At 47.6% G+C, this 17409-nt stretch overlaps 1 protein-coding gene across 2 annotated transcripts in view; it reads left to right on the forward strand.

Annotated features, from left to right (window-relative positions):
• ahr2 (aryl hydrocarbon receptor 2) overlaps positions 1 to 17409 on the forward strand; it is a 52230-nt gene that overhangs the window by 7471 nt on the left and 27350 nt on the right. The window contains exons 1-2 of one of the 2 annotated variants that reach the window (XM_086202534.1): positions 569 to 669; positions 943 to 1130. Coding sequence is in view for 1 of the 2 variants with exons in the window: in XM_086202533.1 (XP_086058659.1) it covers positions 943 to 1130 (188 nt within the window). In the remaining variant the exon portion in view is untranslated. Of the gene's footprint in view, positions 1 to 568; positions 670 to 942; positions 1131 to 17409 lie in introns of those variants that run through there. The other variant, XM_086202533.1, reaches the window with a different exon arrangement.

Below are 17409 nucleotides of genomic sequence, written 5' to 3' on the forward strand. Positions count from 1 at the left end.
AAAAGTGAAGACACTGAAGGTCGGAAAGGCTCCATAATGTGTCTCCTAAGGCTTTGAGGAAGCTAAATGACACACAAATGCACAGTTTTTTTAATTGTACAACATTCGTCATGTCTGGTGTGTCACCTCAGTTTATCCTGGCTGCTGAGGCGCTGACGCATGTGCGCTTGCACACGTCATTTAACATATTTAGCCTCCAGCTTGTTCTTGTCCTGACCTTTCCCCAGCACAGGTCCTAGGAGCAGCTCTTGAGGAAAAATCAACGAATGCGCAGGGATTTGGAAAAATGTCACATTTAGAGGGATTTCCTCAGCATCGCAAGCCGCGTTTTTATTTCTTCAACAACCCTCTTTTACCACATAACCTTGCTAAAGAAGAAGCGGCTGGCTCAGTTCTCTTCAAAGTGTCTCATGTGACACAAACCTGCTGGAACAGTGGTTGAGTTTCTTTCACACCAAGAAAATTTGAAGAAAATTGTGAACATGGTGCCAAAAAGAAAATCAGCGTTCCCTGTGTGTCCGTAGTGTGAATAAAATAGGCTGCTAAATGCCACCAGAAGGTGTCACAAACAGTAGAAGAAGAGACGTCTGTCAGGAAACCAGAGAGGCTTTTCTGTTGAGTTCAGTTTGCCGGAGTCGTCGTGTCAAGTTCATGCAGCAAAACTAGCCGGTCAGTTTTAGGAAACGCGGTCGTATTTGGTAAAAGTAGGACCATAATGTCTCCTTTTTGTAGCTGTCTTCTCCCATGGGTGCTGCTGACCGAAAGTGTTGGAGCCTCAGTGTACGATGCATGTCAGGCGTGCAGGTTGTTCTCAGCAACCAGACTGAGCCTGCTAGCGGCTAGTTAGCATGCAGTGTTAGCATGTTGTTGGGGAACTGATGCATGTGAGGCTGAACACCAGGCTGCATGCTTGAGTCTCTTCCTCCTTCTGTTTCTGTGCAGTCCGAAGCCACCGCCTCCCGACGGTGTCAAATCCAACCCATCCAAGCGCCACCGCGACCGGCTGAATGGCGAGCTGGACAAGCTCACCAGCCTGCTGCCCTTCACCGACGAGGTCCGGGCTCGGCTGGACAAGCTGTCCGTCCTTCGCCTGAGTGTCGGCTACCTGAAGGTCAAGAGCTTCTTCAATGGTGAGTGTGATGACCTGCTCGTTGGTTAGAAACGTCCCGCTCTCAGTCCTCCGCTCACTTTTATCGCCCTGTTCATCGACAGATGCTGGAAGCAGATCCTTCACTGAAAAGGTTCAAGGGCGAAAGACAAATTCATGCATGAATTGAAATGCTGATTGTTTAAAAAGCAACCAAAAGTTAACTTTGGAGGCCGGCCACAGCAGTGAAGCCTGAATTTGTAGAAAAAGTGTTTTTCATCGATGTTTGGTTCTCCTTTGAAAAACTTATGGTTATAAAAAATATTCCAGACATTTTTAAGGAGCGTATTTGGAACAAAAGGCGATGTTAAAGCTCCCTGGAGAGGCTATTTAGGTGAATTTTGCCCAGTTTCTGTCCTGCACGGCGCAGAGAAGCTTGACGCTCGCCTGTTCCAGTTTCCAACGTGCTTCCTCACATTGTTCTGCTGCCTCTTTTGAAAATAGAAACCATTAGATCCAGACATCCTGAAAGACCAAGTCCCTATTTACAGAAAGGGAGTCGGGGTGTGGTCATCGCCAGCTGAGAGGCTATATCAGTACAGCGCTGCTGTGAAATTTGGCCCTCTGGGGTTGCCGTATATTTGGAGACGGCCTCCACAGCAACAGCAGGTGTGAAGTGGAACGAGGCGAGCGTCTCTCTCTGAGAATGTTGTCGAGGAGACGAGGAGCACACTCTGAATGTGTGTGTGTGTGTGTGTGGGGGGGGGGGGGGGGTACATGCAGTCTGTCTACAACAATCAGTCTTTACCTGATTATTGAGGAGGCTGAACGACGATGCTGAGTCGTTCTAATCTGTTAATCTGAGAATGAGGAACTGGAACGTCCAGATTTCGATAAAAAGATTTACTGACACGTCCTTCATGCTTCTGATTCATCTCAGCACCTCGACCGTCCTCTTGAGTTGGCGTTAAGTGCGAATGGCGAGTGCTTCTCTGACTCACAGTTCTTGTTTATTCTCTTATTACCTAGGAGCACAAACTTCCTGTACTGTTGTGTTCTGAGAATCCTGAGGTAGATTCCTGTACCTGAAAGCAGCACGACAAGCCTGCGGGGTCTTCGTGCTCCAAGAATGAGAGAAGAACTTGTGTTGGAAAAGCTAACAAATCTGCATCGCGTTCATCTCATAAAAAAACTCTCGTCTTTTCTCTGTTTGCATGAGGCTTTGAGCTTTGGAGCTGTTGCACGATGCGGTCTGGAGATAAGCGCCGGGGTGCTGGACACCTTGATTGCCATTTGTTGCTATTTTTATCTTAAATTGTTTCAGAAGTGGAAACACATGGTGTGATGAGAGAAGCTGTCACATCTACAAAAATGCATCAAGACTCTGCAGCAACTAACAAATCAAGTCACCAAAAAACAAGCTGCGTGTCTGTGCAGCACCTTGTTTTAAGAAACTCAGCTGTAGTTGAAGTAAAGTAAAACTTTCTCCTCCTCCCATTGTGGTGTAGTAAACCATGACCATGTCAGGCATCGCCAGTGTTCAATTCTGGAATAATAAAACCGCTTCAGTCTTCACTCTGTTGGCTTCAGATTAAGGCCTTCATTGCTGGAATCAATGGGAGCGTTTGTTCCGTTTGTTCAGGCTGCAAAATGAGCCAGAAATGTCAGCGGCTGGCGAGTAATCAATGAGTAATTGGCCTTGAGTAACATCCCAATCACCCCCCCCCCCCGTGTGCTTGGTCAGTTAAAATTACTGACTTATGAGCTCTTCCTGCTGACAAAGTTTACCGTTCAAAACAAAGTCCACTCCTGTGCCTCCACCAACAAGCTGCCAAAGGAAGCAGAGCCTTTACTTTGTGTTGGACTCATCAATTATTTGGCAGCGTTGGCCACTTAGTGTGGGCCGAGCCAATGTGTTTGGAGGCGGTGCCGGAGGTTGATTACCTTCGGAGCATGTGCGGGGTGAGTTTCTGGCTCCTGCAGCTTCACTCGCAGCTCTTATTTTGAAAGAGGATCAGAGAGGAGCGATGGTTTTGATGTAGATTGAGTTGAAACAATTAATGGAATGTAAACTTAAAGAAGAGGAGCTGCAGGCGAGGTAACCAGCTCACCACGGTCGCCGCACAACATCAGATCAGGAAGATCTGTTGAAACAGGACAGATTTGTGGACAGGAGGTGCAGCGCGAGCGGCGCGCGCGCTGATATGGTGGACGTGGAGGAGAACCTGAGCAGCTGCGTCGACCTCACTCATTGTCTTGCGTTGCGCCTAAAGACGATTAACTCCCTCTCCATGCCGCCAACACGAAAGCGATTAGTTTTCCAAGCAGGGAAAACAGACGTCAACACGACAACAAACCTATTTGAGCTGCTCCATATTTCTTAGATGTGGACGATGATTCAGAGGTCTGGAAACCTCGCAGACCACAGGCATCTCAAATCAGATTAACCCTTCAAAGCCATGGGGAGCCCTCCACTCATATCTCGGCAGGCTCACAGCTCACATTAGCACAGTTACACCGGCTCCAGTAACACAGAGTGGACAGACACACTTTTCATAATAGCTATTGAGAACATACACCCACTTCTTGGCAGCTCATCCGTCCCACAAAGCCCCACCCATTTCCTGTGGAGGCCCCTGTAGCACCCCGGGGCCCCTTTTCCTCCAACTGTTCAACCTTTTCCTCCCCGGCTCCTATGTCTGGAGTTCACAGCTCGTCCCCCCCCCCGCCCCCCGCACCACCTCCGACCCTCTCCACCCCTCCACCTCAAACAAACGCTGCAGGACTCCAGTTTGTTGTTACAGCAGGGAGGCCTGTTTGCACGGCAGGCCTGCGCCAGGACAACTCGGGGCTTTATGCATTCATGCAGCTCTCCAACACACTAAGAGATCCGCTGCCCCTTCAAAGGCTGCTTTTTCATGTTGAGTATTTGAAGTGCATTGTGGTGGCTGTGATTATCCATATTTAAAGCTTTCAAGTATTAAAAACGTCCTCATTACCGTTTCTTTTGAGGCTTTTCCTGTCGTGGTATAATGACAGGTTTGCCCACCTTTAGAAGCATCCAGAGCAGGCGAGCAGCATCAGAGTCTGTTTGAGTGAAGCCAGTTGTTTCTTAATAATGTCCCTTATTTCACTCTTAATTGTCATTTATAGTTAGAGGCAGAAAATGCGTGCCGCCGTGCCCTTGGAATTAGAGAGCAGTGCAGGAGTGAGTGCTGAGGCCTGGAAGAAGGTTGAACATGCGGCTCTCCTCTCCAGGTCAGTGGGATGTTTGGTGGTTCGCCCACGCTTAGGATCTGTCGGCCTTTAGTTCCCACGTTCTGCGATGGTCTAAAATGCAGGGGAACCAACAGGCTTTTGGTGGAGGGAACCGTGGAGGCGCTTACTTGCTGTTGCACCGTTAAGACACTTCGTCCCTGCACAGCGCTGCGGTGCAGCAGCTTCAACGCGATTTATCTCCGTTTAAAGAGACTGTTTGAGTAAGTCAGAGTCAGGTGAGTGAACCAACAAAGCCCCCGTTACACAGCCTGTTCCAGGGGGTTTGGCCCCGCCGCCCCCTTTAAGATGCAGATTTAATAGTCAAATAAAGGCAAACATGAAAGGCAGGACATCATTGGACGTGGAGAGGGCACTTGGATAAAAGGACGGGGAGGCAGGGTAAAAATGTAAAAACCATAAAATCAAGGACGGCACAAAAAGCAAGTCCATAAAATTCAGTTAATAAGGAGATCTTAGAATGTGAAACTGAAACCTCTCAGCTGCTCCAGTCCAGATTTTTGCCGATGCGGCCCAGGACAGATTTGTAGCGACGGAGGTGAAGGCCTCAACCCATTCAAGGAACTGATATTTAAGATGTTTCTTAAAAGGGACTTCTCCAAATGACATGTAATAAAGACGATTAGCCTTGTAAAAGTTTCTCTACAAAGAAAGTGGATCACACTGTAATAAATCATGTTTGGAGACCAGCCCTGGAAGCGAGGAGGCAGGAAGTGGCTTTGATATTCTTAGTCTCTGATTCTAGACGGAGCTCATCCAAAACTGGAAACTGGGGGAAAAACATATTTTCCATGCAGAAAGACAATATGTGGACAAAAGACAACACTAAAAATATGACATGCACATCCTAAAAACAGAAAATGAGATGGGCGCTGGATCAGAACAAGAGAGAGGTCCGCAAAACAGACTTTTACCAGCAGACCTCTGAATATAGAATGGAAAAACAGAGGTTTTACACCGCCCACTGTGCAGGAGGAATATCTGTGCTTTGGGGAACGGCACATTTTCTTCTGATTGTTGATTGATGACAGTGTTGACCTGGAGGGACAGGGACTGTGTGAGTGACTGTGTATAAAGAAGCAGACCGAGGGGGAGAGTTTTAACTGAAACTTCTCCGACTTATCCTCTGACATCGAGACATCCTGGAGTGGGCGTGGCCTCGGCGCAGGCCAGACAGCGATGCCAGCAGGATGCTTCTCGATTAGATTAGTCTTTTAGTGAACCACAAGACCTTCAAGTCTGAGACGGCCGGGTCACGGCCCCTGAAACATGTTTATCCACCTTTATTTAGTCTCCAAACAACTGGAGAAACAAGTAGAGAAGGCTAGCAACTGAGCCCGGTGTACACCAGGGAGGCAAGTAGTACTGCAAGGTGTACTGCATTTGGCGTGAAGACCTCATCTGTATATGCTCAGTTGAAGTTTTCGTTCCCATCCGTCCGTCTTCGTCGTGTTTTTGCCGAACATCACGACAAGTGGACGTAAAACTTGTCCTCACGTTGTCATTCTTTTATAAACGGTGGTGTGAAATTTTGTCCTGATCCGACAAAAAGTGTTTCTGGAGGGCAAAGTGACCCTTGACCTTTTACAATCCCTTCCAGGCATCAACAACAACCGGACAGATGGACATAACTGTCCAGATGTCTCAGAAAGCTAGGAAAGCATCTCTTTGGGAACTTTGACATGAGTTTTCTCGAGTCGCCTGCTGCCGGAGCGCCAGCGCCAGCGTCTAGCGCTCCCTCGCTGAGATTGTTCTGCCTCTGCCGCAGCCTCAGGTCTGAGCCGTTTCATCTGCTGCAGAGTTGCAGGGACGGTGATCCAGTATCCCCGTGGTGCCGAAACTGACGGGTATCCTGCTGCTTACACGTCTAAGCTACTGGAAAATTCAATTTGATTCAAATGACATTCACAGTTTCAAAAACAGTGTCTGCGGTCTCGGTGAATTCCTCATTGAGACCGACCAATCCGGATGGTGGGCTTCCCAGCGTTCCTCACAGTGAACAAAGACGACCTGGGAGTGTAAAGGCTCATGGGAAGGCCACGCCGGCATGTCGGTCCATCAGGGACACGACTGAGAGAAGGAACGCTCTGTGTTCATCCTCTCGTCCTCATCTTTCCTCAGAGCTGAGCCACAGGCCCGAGCCAACAGCCTGATGGGAAGCGCCCGAGGGTTCGATCCCATGGCCGAAGCGAACAACGGCGGCTTTGTTCCAGACTGTCAACACGTCTCAAGCAGACCTCCCTCGTCCTCAGACATGTCTGTCTCCGTCTCCTTGCTTGGACTCCTCTTTGACTTGCAGTTGCTTAGAAACACCGCAAGCGAGACTTCTCCTGATGTGCAGTCCCTCGATCAGGCGCTTGAATGACATTTAGAAGGCGCTTCGTATTTCAGACTCGAAAGCAAAAGGGGGCAGCGTAAGAAGAGAGATAAACGCTAGCTCTCTTTAGCCGCGGGGGAAGCCGCGGTTCAACAATGAGAATTCTGCGACTGAAATAAGTTTCCTCTGTAAGACAGACGAGAACCAGAGATGCATGTCATTATTGAGCGTCTCTGAGGACAGAAGTACAAACCAGATAGTGCAGAGGGAAAGAGGAGATCAACAATCCGGTTTGTGAAAGAGACAAATTTGGGTCTGAACGTGTAATTTGAAAACGGCAACGCTGCTTCCCTCTTTCAGGTCCTCTCTGTTGTCTCGTCTTTGATATTAGCTTTGGACAGAAGACGTCTGCAGCCCAGCGGAGAGTTAATGAGGAGGGGAAGCAGAGAAACGACTTTTCAGAGCAAAGACGCTCCTTTAGCAGCTCTTCTCTGGGAGTTGACGAGATGTTTGCCTACTGTTTCTGACGAAGCTGCTCTGTGTTTCTTGAAAAACCGGTGGATTCGAGGTTGCCACATTTTTCCAGAGTGGATACGTTTGGTTTTTTGGAGTGAAGTCTTCATTCTGCTGTCGATGAGGCCCCAGCAGAGGAGATTTCTGGCTGTGGAGAGCCGTAATTTGCGGTCTTATAATAGCTCGGCTAAGCTTCCCTCCTCTGCTGGGCCTCAGGAAACACACACACACACACACACACACACACACACACTATATACACACTTGCTTTTTTCTTTTGTTACACATTCAGTATTTTCTTGCTTTCTCAACACACACACACGCACATGCACGCGTGTACACATACACACTCTCTCACACACACACTCTCTCTCTCACACACACACACACACACACACACACACACACACATCCTTCCCCATCCCCTTCCATGCGTTTTCCAGATGTGTTTCCAGTGGGCACATTCAGGCCTCAGTCAGTATTCCCTGCTGGAGGTCGCCAGGCTTCCTCTGTCTGAACCCTGTGACTCCGCAGCCTCGGCCTTCGTACCGCCGCCCGCTCTCACATACATCAGCACGTTATCCGCTCAACACTCAGATTTTCATACGACTCTCAATATTTGCTGCAAAAACCTCCTTTTAAGCCTTGCACTTTGATCATTGGACACACTGGTCACTTGTTCAACAATGTAGGCGCCCAAAAAAAAAGGAAAAATGCATTTCTCTCTATTTTTATTTTTATTTTAGATTTTCTTCCTGTGAATCAGACGTTTTCCAAACCGTTCAACTCAGGACCCCCAAAACAAAGGTATCAGAAATGGATATTAGCTCATTGATTTTCTGTCTCCGCTGTGCAGCAGGTGCATTGATATTGATAATGAAGCAGGGTAGAAGCAGGCAGCGCAGCTCAGGCACAATGAAGAACAGACCAGTCTAAAATTGACCTAAAATGCTCTTAATTTCTTTCAAATTAGATTTTTAACAACAAATTCCCACATAAAGTTGAGTCGGAGGCATGCAGTAAATTTAAGAGGCATTAAGATAATAAAAATTAAGGCGGTGTCATTTTCTCTGCAGCCAAGTCAAAGTGTAGCTTGAGGTTTGGGGAGTGTCAGCGTTGCGTTCAAACAGGCTGCCCGTGTTGCTCTTTTTCCTGCTGTTCGGCTGACAGGCTGATTTGAGGTGTCGACAGACGCAAGCTGTCGTCCGCTGTTGTGATTGTTCCAGATGCTTCAAACACAGCAACAATGTACAGTGACATGTGAAACATAAAATAACACATCAGCAGCTCCAACATACGAGCGAGTCCTGTGGCAGATTCATTGTTTGGCAGCGGCTGCTGTCAGGAAACAGATGCCTGGTTCCGCGGCGCTCAGTGGGACCGGCCTGTGTCCTGAGGCCACACGAGGAACTGGATGTTGGTCAGAGCTAATGATGGATATCTTGTCCCAAACTGCAGGATTCATGCTTGGTATCAACTCTGGGCTTTATCAGATGAAGTAAATCCCAGGTCACGAACAGAGTTTTTGTCTTTGTCGCTAACCTATTTGCTTCACTGTCCTCTATGCTTAAGTGGATCCGCCATCTTAGTTTGCTCTCAGTGGCTGAACCAGGTGGAGAGTTGTCTCACGGGTGCTAGCTAACAGCTAAGTGTTAGCATACGATGTTGGAGCGTAGCTTACTTCCTCTGCCTCGCACTTCTATTCAAGCCAGGTAATCGAGCGACTTTGTAGGAGCTGGGATGCACCGCAGTCTGCCTGCTTCTCCTTTGGATTCTTGAACCTCAGTTTAAGTTCCCCTTTGAGTTTATCTTAAGATGAAGGGTTAACACCCCCAGACTGCAGCCCACCCTCCCCTCTGCCTCCTTCCTACCAAGACGTGTTGCAACCCAGCTTTTTGTCTTACATTCATTCGTTGTATCCACATTGTCCATTGTTCTCAGAAAAGGAAGAGGATTAAGAAAAGGAGAGCAAGAGAGAGAACTGGTTTGTGTCAGAGGAGTCAGAGCATCAGTGTTTGTATTGGCTGTCCAACAGTGGGACCTTTCAATCACCGAATCAAACTTGTTCTGTCAACGTCCTTTTCACGTCGACCAGAGGAGAGTAAAACTCACAAACCATCCCACGAAGGGACAACAGACGCCGCTGGAGCAGATGGCTGTTATTAATGTCCTCTTAATCGAAAAATCCTAGATTAATAGTTGTTTAGGGATATTGTGTCCTGGAATAACTCCCGGAAAGGTCCTGGATAATCACTGGACGTCTCCAGCATGCCCAGTGTGATAGCATCGGACCTGTAGACCCTCTTCATGGAGGAATCGCAGTCAAAACAGAGCTGACAGGCGTCCTGTCCAAACCTGCCCAGGCATCCGGGGAAGACCAGAGTGTGTGTGTGTGTGTGTGTGTGTGTGTGTGTGTGTGTGTGTGTGTGTGTGTGTGTGTCACTGTAGAAGACAACAGAAACAGCATGCTGTCATCAAGTAGGACGACCCAGAGATCAGCTGCTTCTTCTGGTGTTTTATGTTTTATCTTGAGTTCTGCTCACGAGTGAACCAACAGTTTCCTATTTAATGCTCGCCAAAGCGCGAAGCTCAAAGGGTTCTCCAGCGACAAGTCCACATTTCTAATTAAGTACATGAAGACGTTGCTGTCTTCATCCATGGAGTTTTCAACATCTTTGCTGCTATCTGCAGGCCTGCTAACGTTAGCTGGCGCTGCTGCAGGAGGTGTTTCCTCAGGTTTCATTTGATTGCAAATTGTGGCGAGTGCCTGCCTCTAAATGTTGAACTTCACCTGTTTTATTTCAGACGGCGGCTCCTCTAAATGTGCGTACGCCACCGTCCGCTTGAGCAACGAAGGGGTTTGTCACGTGGCCAATGCACCGTGCTGCTAGCCTCGATGCTAACGGCTGACGCTCAGAAGAATCAGACCTGCCACAAAATATAGAGCTGTCACACAGTCCTGCTGGTGTCCAGTCGCTCCTGTTGATAACAGTGATTACTGACTGCGATGGCTGTCGCTCTGCTCAAGTTACACGTATATGATGCTAACTTAACGCCACGCTAACTCCATTCTCCGCTCACTGAATGCTGCAACACGGCTGGAAACCCCTCCGTCTTCCTCCTCTTCTAAAAGCAGACGTGTTGCAGCAGCTTCGTGCATTTAAACGCCTCTGACGTCGAAGTCCTGTCTCGCTGATGAAAACCCTCAAACCTTCTAGCTGTCATCGTCTAGCATCTAAATTGAACTCACTCTCATTCCTTTTCATTATTTTTTGTAGGTGAAATTGTCACAGCCTGCTTGCGGAGCAGTTGGTGCAGCTTATTTCCAACATGACAAGCTTTCAGACATGAGCTGGTGTCTGTTGCTTTAAAACACAGGGATTCTGTTAGATTAAAGCCATATTTGGCTGCAGGGATCATGTGGAATAGATGCAGGACAAATGCAGCCGCTGTCAATAGAAGCGACACAGGATATATTCAGGGTACAAAAACATCTGCCGCGGTTACTACTGTATATTTACTCAAACCAGTTTTAGAGTTTTAGGAAACATATTCCCTCACATCCTACACAGTCCAGGCCTCTGTGGCAAGGCATGGCTAATCAATCACAGATGTGTGACTCTTTTCATCACAGTATCCTACTAACCTATCAGTGACATCATCTGTTACTGGTAGGCCTTCTTTGTTTTCGTGCCATGATGTTGTTTCTTTGCTGAGCTCTCGTCCTCATGCAGAGAACAATCATAAAACTGGCAAACAATGAAACAACGCCGCCTCTTTCATCTCGCTGCTCGCAGTCAGTGACTAAACACTGCGAACTCGTAGTACATACTTGTGTCCAACACCTGACAGAGTCATGTTTTAGTGGTTGTTGCTGCTGGGGAGATTTTGTAGGAGTCACTGTAGTAAAAGCTGGTTTGAGTTTGTGATGAGTTTGATGCAAATTGGTGATTTGCTTATCCGTCCTCTCAGACAGCACGGGAGGGATGAAGTGTTCCATCTGAGAGGAAACTGTGTTCATTTGTGACGGGAACAGGAGAGGTGTTGCAACACAGCGGCTGTCAGACAAGCGTCAACGCTCGAGAGGAGGAAAGAGTTGACTTACAGGTCAACACGCCTTTGACAGCTTGAACCTAAAACAGCATCGGGTTCTTCGTTCTCACTGTTCGAACCAAAAGCCTCCGCACTCCCACATGGGAAAACTTAATGAGGGTGCTTTATATGAGTCAGTGCGACCAAAGAGGGAGAATTTCAAAGAAAGAGTTAAGAAAATAAAAGCACAGCATAAAAGAAGAGAGGCGAGCAGGTGGATGTTCGCTTTGCCTGGAACTCGACGCTGAGCTCCACGTGTTTGTCGGTTGGTTGGGGGAAACCTGTAAAACACGTTGACTAATCTCTCCTCTGTGTCTTACAGGAAGTAGTGTTTGTCAGAGGAAGTCAGGGCAGGAGGAAGCGCCCGGGGCGAAGTCATGATGGAGTGAAAGGTGTCTGCTAACCTCTGATCTAGAGCAGGCCAAACACTCGCTAGAGAGATAGTCTTTGTTGCTTCTAGAAGTAGGACACGATGTGCTCTGCTGTGTGCACCACTGCTGGCGTGAACATGCTTATTAGTGTGAGTCCAACCCTGACAAGAACCCCGATGCAAAACTGAAACTGAACTGCAGGATTTCTCTGCTGTCGAACGCGACAGCTGTCTGTGACTGCTCTCCGTAGAGGCAGGGCTGAATTCCTAGATGACGTTTTCTGATTTACAAATGTTTTCATTGCATATTTATTTGACAAAGCAGAGAGAAAGAAGGAACGGCCGTCATGCAGTATTTCATGTGCTGCGCCTGACAAAACGCACATTTTCTTCCTCTTTTTTTGGGGGTGGCAAAGACAGTCGAAAGCTGGAGTTGATGTGACGTTTTCAGTGAATCGTATCGAACGCATCGTTTACGTTTTTGTATTTAAAAGATACAGATTCTGCTCAATGAACTCAGCCTCTGTCGGAGTTAGAATGTTGGTCATCACAGCGAGAGAGAGTCGCATAAGTTGGCTCCCCTGCAGTTCAACAAAGACGGATGTGAAGGATTACGGGAAAAAAAACCTGTTGGTGTTTATCTAACACGTCGTCCTCCGGCGGGTAAAACTAAAAGCTTGAAACAGCAAATAAACTGCGATCTTTTCAGAGAGAAATACCAGTTGGGTGCCTTTTACTGAATATCGTCTTCATGAAGTTAATTAAAAGTTAATTAAAGTTATCTGTAGCAACACCCTCAGAAATGCCCCAACGATAACACAGGACATCCAGCTTTCTTTGGACGAAGTCTTCCTCCCCAGATGCAGAAATTTTGCCGAATTGTAAAGATTCCAGGTGAAATGGCAGCATTCCTGCTCTGAACACCCTGGGTCAGGAAGTGAGGCGGCGCTCCGAGCGGCAAAACGATGAACTGAGGCGTTACACATCAAAGTCTCCCCCTGAACTGAACCCCCAACCGCCCTCACTGACCTCAGCGCTGAGTGTAAGCAGGATGAGACTTTCATTTTAAAGGACGCACTTTGCTTCTGGTGAAAAAAATGAAAAGAAGAAGAAAAAAAAAAGTTTCCCAAACTCATTTGTGGGTTAGTCAACAACAATGATTCATTGAAAAATGCAATTTCAGTCAGTGAGAGTTCTTTGAAAGTCACCAGGTTGAGGTGGGCTGACGAACGCCTGGTGAGTCACGGGGTTTCAAGAATATCTGCCCCGTCTGGGGTTTTGCTCTCGAATCAGGGGTTTTTCCAGCGACGCAGGATGAGAGGAGAATGATCCTACCAGTGTTTTTCTGTTCAAGCGTCAGCGAGACCTTCTGGTTCTGTCAGGAGCCCCCGTTCAGGGGAGAGCAGACAGTCCCAGAGTCAGGATACAGTTACTCAGCTGTCATGATCTCATTTTCCTCCGAGGAACAAGCTGCTTCCTGACTTCACTTCCCTTTTATCGACCCAAATGTGCCGGTCAAAGTTAGCATCCACTTTCATTGGATCATCTGCGCCTTTACATAACGACGCGCTGCAGCCAAGCGGTTTGTGCTGGGAGGCGCCTCCCACCAATGACGATGACTTCTGTCAGCATGGGAGCTTGTTACCGATCTCAACTAGTAGTTTGTGTTTCTTTGCCACTGAAGGATGTTTTTAATTGGACCTGTTTGATCGAGCCGGCCGCTCATCACTGTCTCAGGCATAAAGACAGTGACAGACGGGGCTGGGCGTCCTTGATGAGTCACTTTAGCATCGCCTCACCATCTTGAACCCTCCTCCTGCCTTCCTCAGTGACTTCATCCTCACTTTTGAATGCAGGTTCTTGCACACACAACATTTTTCTGAAGCCCGTCGCGCGTCAGAGCCTGGCGTGAAGTCTGATGGCAGCTGTGTGGTCCTGCCTTTTGAGCGAGTCGGCTGGTGTTTGCAAATTTAAGATCAGAATTTGGTTACGTCTCCCACATTTTATAGAATCGGTTTGAGAACCCTCCAGGGCACAACTGAACTGATGGCGAGGTGAGATGGAGCAACATCTGGGTGGCTAAACCCCCGGTGATGAATTGAACTGTGGCTTTATTAGCAGCTGCAGTCTGGCCCAGCTGATAATTCACTACATCCTGATAAGTAAACACGGGTGATATTTGTCTTCCTGGCTGTGGAGGCTCCGTCAGCCACCTGGTCTTCAGCTCTGTCGCGCTCAGATGATCCCTGCAGCTGGGAATCCGACCACACGTGCGGAGGAACCAGTGACCTGTGAGCTCTGGTGGTTGATGTGGCCGCTCCTCCACCTGCTGCCTGGTCTCTCCTCAGACCTGCAGAGGATTTATGATGACCAGAGATTTATGATCAAGCCCTGCCTTTGTTCCAGTACATTCACAGACTGATCAGGTGTGAGTATTGAGCAGGCTGGAGTCATAAAGGGTAATATTGACATTGGAAGTGTGCTGGGCTGCTGTTGAGGTTTGGGACTCCCCTGCACACGTCTGGAGCTGCGGCTGCGTTGTTGCTTTAATGACAGGGAAGTGAGTTTGGTTCGACTTTTATGGTGGAAAATTACTGGCAGCTTCTCAGCCCGGCCTCTCTCCTCATGAATGAGAGTTTACATAGGCATGGAGGCAAGTATGTGTGGCTCATTAAGGGCGCAAGACACTGCCAGACAGCAAAAAGACAGTTCGGTGCTGCAGCGACCTGCGCTGACGTTTAGCACCGCACAGCAGCTCCAGGAAATCAACCATCTTTAACTTTGCACTCGAGAAGGAAGGGAAACAAAAAAAAACCTCCATTTTTCTCCATCTTTGTGCTCTTTCAGAACGTCGATGATTAATTTTCAGCGTGTCGGCACAGCAGGAGCCTGAAATTATCTGCAGCAACGTCTCATTAGGGTTGGCAGGTGAATGCACAGCTAACTGAGCTTTGATCGACGCATCAATAAAAGCTGTGTGTCAATTTGTTCCACTTAGGCTTTTTATATCAAAGCTGGCTCCCAGTCTTCTACCGGCAGTGTTTCACCAGTTAGCTTTAGCTCAGTTGAGCATAGCATGTTGCTAAAGCTGCGCCCGTGAGATCTGCTTCTGCTTCACAACCCTCACACGTAAAAGTGGAGTTCCCGTCGCCGTATTTTCATGCGAAGGTATGAAGTTTAGCATTGGAAAAAGGTGATGGAACGCTGAAGTGGACTGGAGGTGGGGTTTTTCGGCCGAGTCCCGCTGACGACCGCCCTACGTTCCTGCCGCTACGTCGTCTTCTCATGCTCACTTCCTTGAGCGGCCGTGTTGGCGCTGGCGGCCGCCAGTAGCCGGCTTTAGTCTTCCTAACCAGCTGATTGAAACATGTTTCTTTTTGCACCGCTACTACAGTTTTGGTTTAAATTCATTTGACAGATAAATGAAAACACCATTATTTTCCCTACCGTTACACCCCTATTTTCAATATTAGTCATTTTCAACACGCCATTTATTTGTTGCAGCAGAATGATGACTTACTGTTTGACAAAATATCACATCTACAGCCTATTTTCACTCTCTCTTTAATGGGCAACAGCTGGTTTGCAGCCGCTTTAACACGAGAAGCTGGAAAAACAAAGAAAACAAGACATATTTCTAACTCCTCTCTGAAATAACGCGAGTAATTTTCAGCCCAGCAGGCTGCTTTCATTCTGTTCACGTGCACTTCAGCGTGCACAAGTTTGACAGAGGGAAATCAGAGAGGTAAACAAATAGCAGCTCCATACGAGGTGGACGCTTCGGCTCAGCGACAGGCGTGTCGAACATTTACACAAAAGGACATCGTCATAAACAGTCGCCACCAACAATGAAGAAAATAGATCCCTGTTTATTTCTCTCTGGGCTCCTTGTCTTCTTTTGTCGTGTTCAACCCGGCGTTTTGGCGTTGAAGCCGAACACATGTTTACAATAAGAGTGACACATCAGATGCGTTCATGCGCGGCGGAGCTCTTTTCCGAGCCCGTGCAGCAGGCGTCATTCCTCATCCAAACACTTGCTTAGCAATTAACAGTTTAAGCTAAAGACGTTCCAGATGAGAAATTAGATCTCCAGCAGGGTTTCCAACAATGAAGGCAATAAACAACTTACACTAACATCAGCTCTCTATTTCCCTCCCATCATCCTGGCCTCTGCCGCGCTGTTCCAACACGGTGGTCTAATTAACTCTTCAGCGCAGCACATTTTCATCCTTGGACACTTGAGGAATATGATCCTCTGCAAACCAGACAGTGCAGATGAGACAGCAGAGCCGCTTACATCCTATCTTTTTCCAGTGTTTTACATCTTTTTTTCCCTTTTCTCCAGAGCCAGAGCATGAAAAAAGCCTGTCGGAGCACATCCCCCTCCCCCCTCCGCTCCCTCCGTCTTTCCCAGCTGTCTCGGCAGTCGTTTCTGGGAATATTTTTAATCTCTGAAATCAAAGTTGTGTAATTGATAGGGATATGTGCCACAAGGGACACCAAGCAAGATGGTTTAAAGTAAAAAGGCCTGTTGGGCAAAGCCTGCGTCACTGTCTTTTTTTTTCTTCTTTGGTCATGTTTTTGCCTCGGTGTGTTTTAGAAAACTCCCCAGCTGTGATCGGACGCCAGGAAAGATGAAGCCAAGAAAGAGCGAGAAAAGAAAAATAACCGTCCCCCGGAGCAGAAAGGTGTGAATGAGGATGGCAAGAAGAGTCGGCTTTTATCTCAACCAGCACAAAGGGAGCCGTCTCTTCAAATCGCCAGTTTGACTTCATGCAGCGTTTCACAACACGCAGCCTGCATGCTTGGTCGCAGTAGTTCCACTTTGAACTTAGTCTGTTTTCACTTTTCCTGTTTGACTTTTTAAAACATTCTCAGCCACGTTTATGACTACGTGTTTTCACAGTTTCTCATTAACTTAAACTGTGACAATTTATCCTGATGTCAGCTGACATTTTTCAGCTGCGGCGTCATCGGCTGAAGCTTTAAACGTGGTTATGGCGACGCTCGGTTTAAAAGTCACAAAATTCCGTGAAAAGGTCTCGACGTTCCCGCTTCTGAGCGGTGATGGCAACAAATGCTGGTGCTACAATTACTGGATGACAAGCGTCTCCCCGTTTACCTTGAAACTAGGATTTGTTCTGCTCCTACCAGCCGATAAACAACACCAGCGGATAAAATCACAACGCCATTCAGGAAATGAGCATTGGAAAAGCTGATGGTGGCCGTGACCATCAGAATCAATTGGTACTCTGTAAAGATGGCATGGAGACGCAGCAGCCTCACTGGAGAAGGCGGTGAAACCAGCCGGCCGTGTGACCTCATAGCTTTGTATTACTTTTATTGCACGCTGTACATTTGTGACATCATTATCCGACCCTACACAATATATCGCTGTTTCAAATATTCCAGGAAGAGCTCGACCTTTGTCGTTGTGCCCTCATTTGCTGATGACGTCATCGTGTCACCCGCTGCGTTACGGGTGAACCGGATGGCCTCGAGTTCACACCGAACTCCTGACTCCGTTACTCTCTCTGGCTGCAGGAAAAAATATGTGTGTCGAGTGTTTCAGTCCAAATACTTAGTCAGGAAATTAAAACCTCTCTTGCAAAACACACACACACACACACACATACACACACACACCACCCCGTTGGTATTAATAATGGACTGTAATGTGTGTGTACTGTAGATAAACCCAGTTGTAGGCGTTGGTGTGTCCAGGCAGGATCAATTCTAACATGTAAGCTCATC

Source organism: Aulostomus chinensis, chromosome 1, assembly GCF_037954235.1.
Source record: "Aulostomus chinensis isolate RoL2024-O1b breed Wild chromosome 1, RoL_Achi_v1.0, whole genome shotgun sequence".
Taxonomy (NCBI): Eukaryota; Metazoa; Chordata; class Actinopteri; order Syngnathiformes; family Aulostomidae; genus Aulostomus; species Aulostomus chinensis.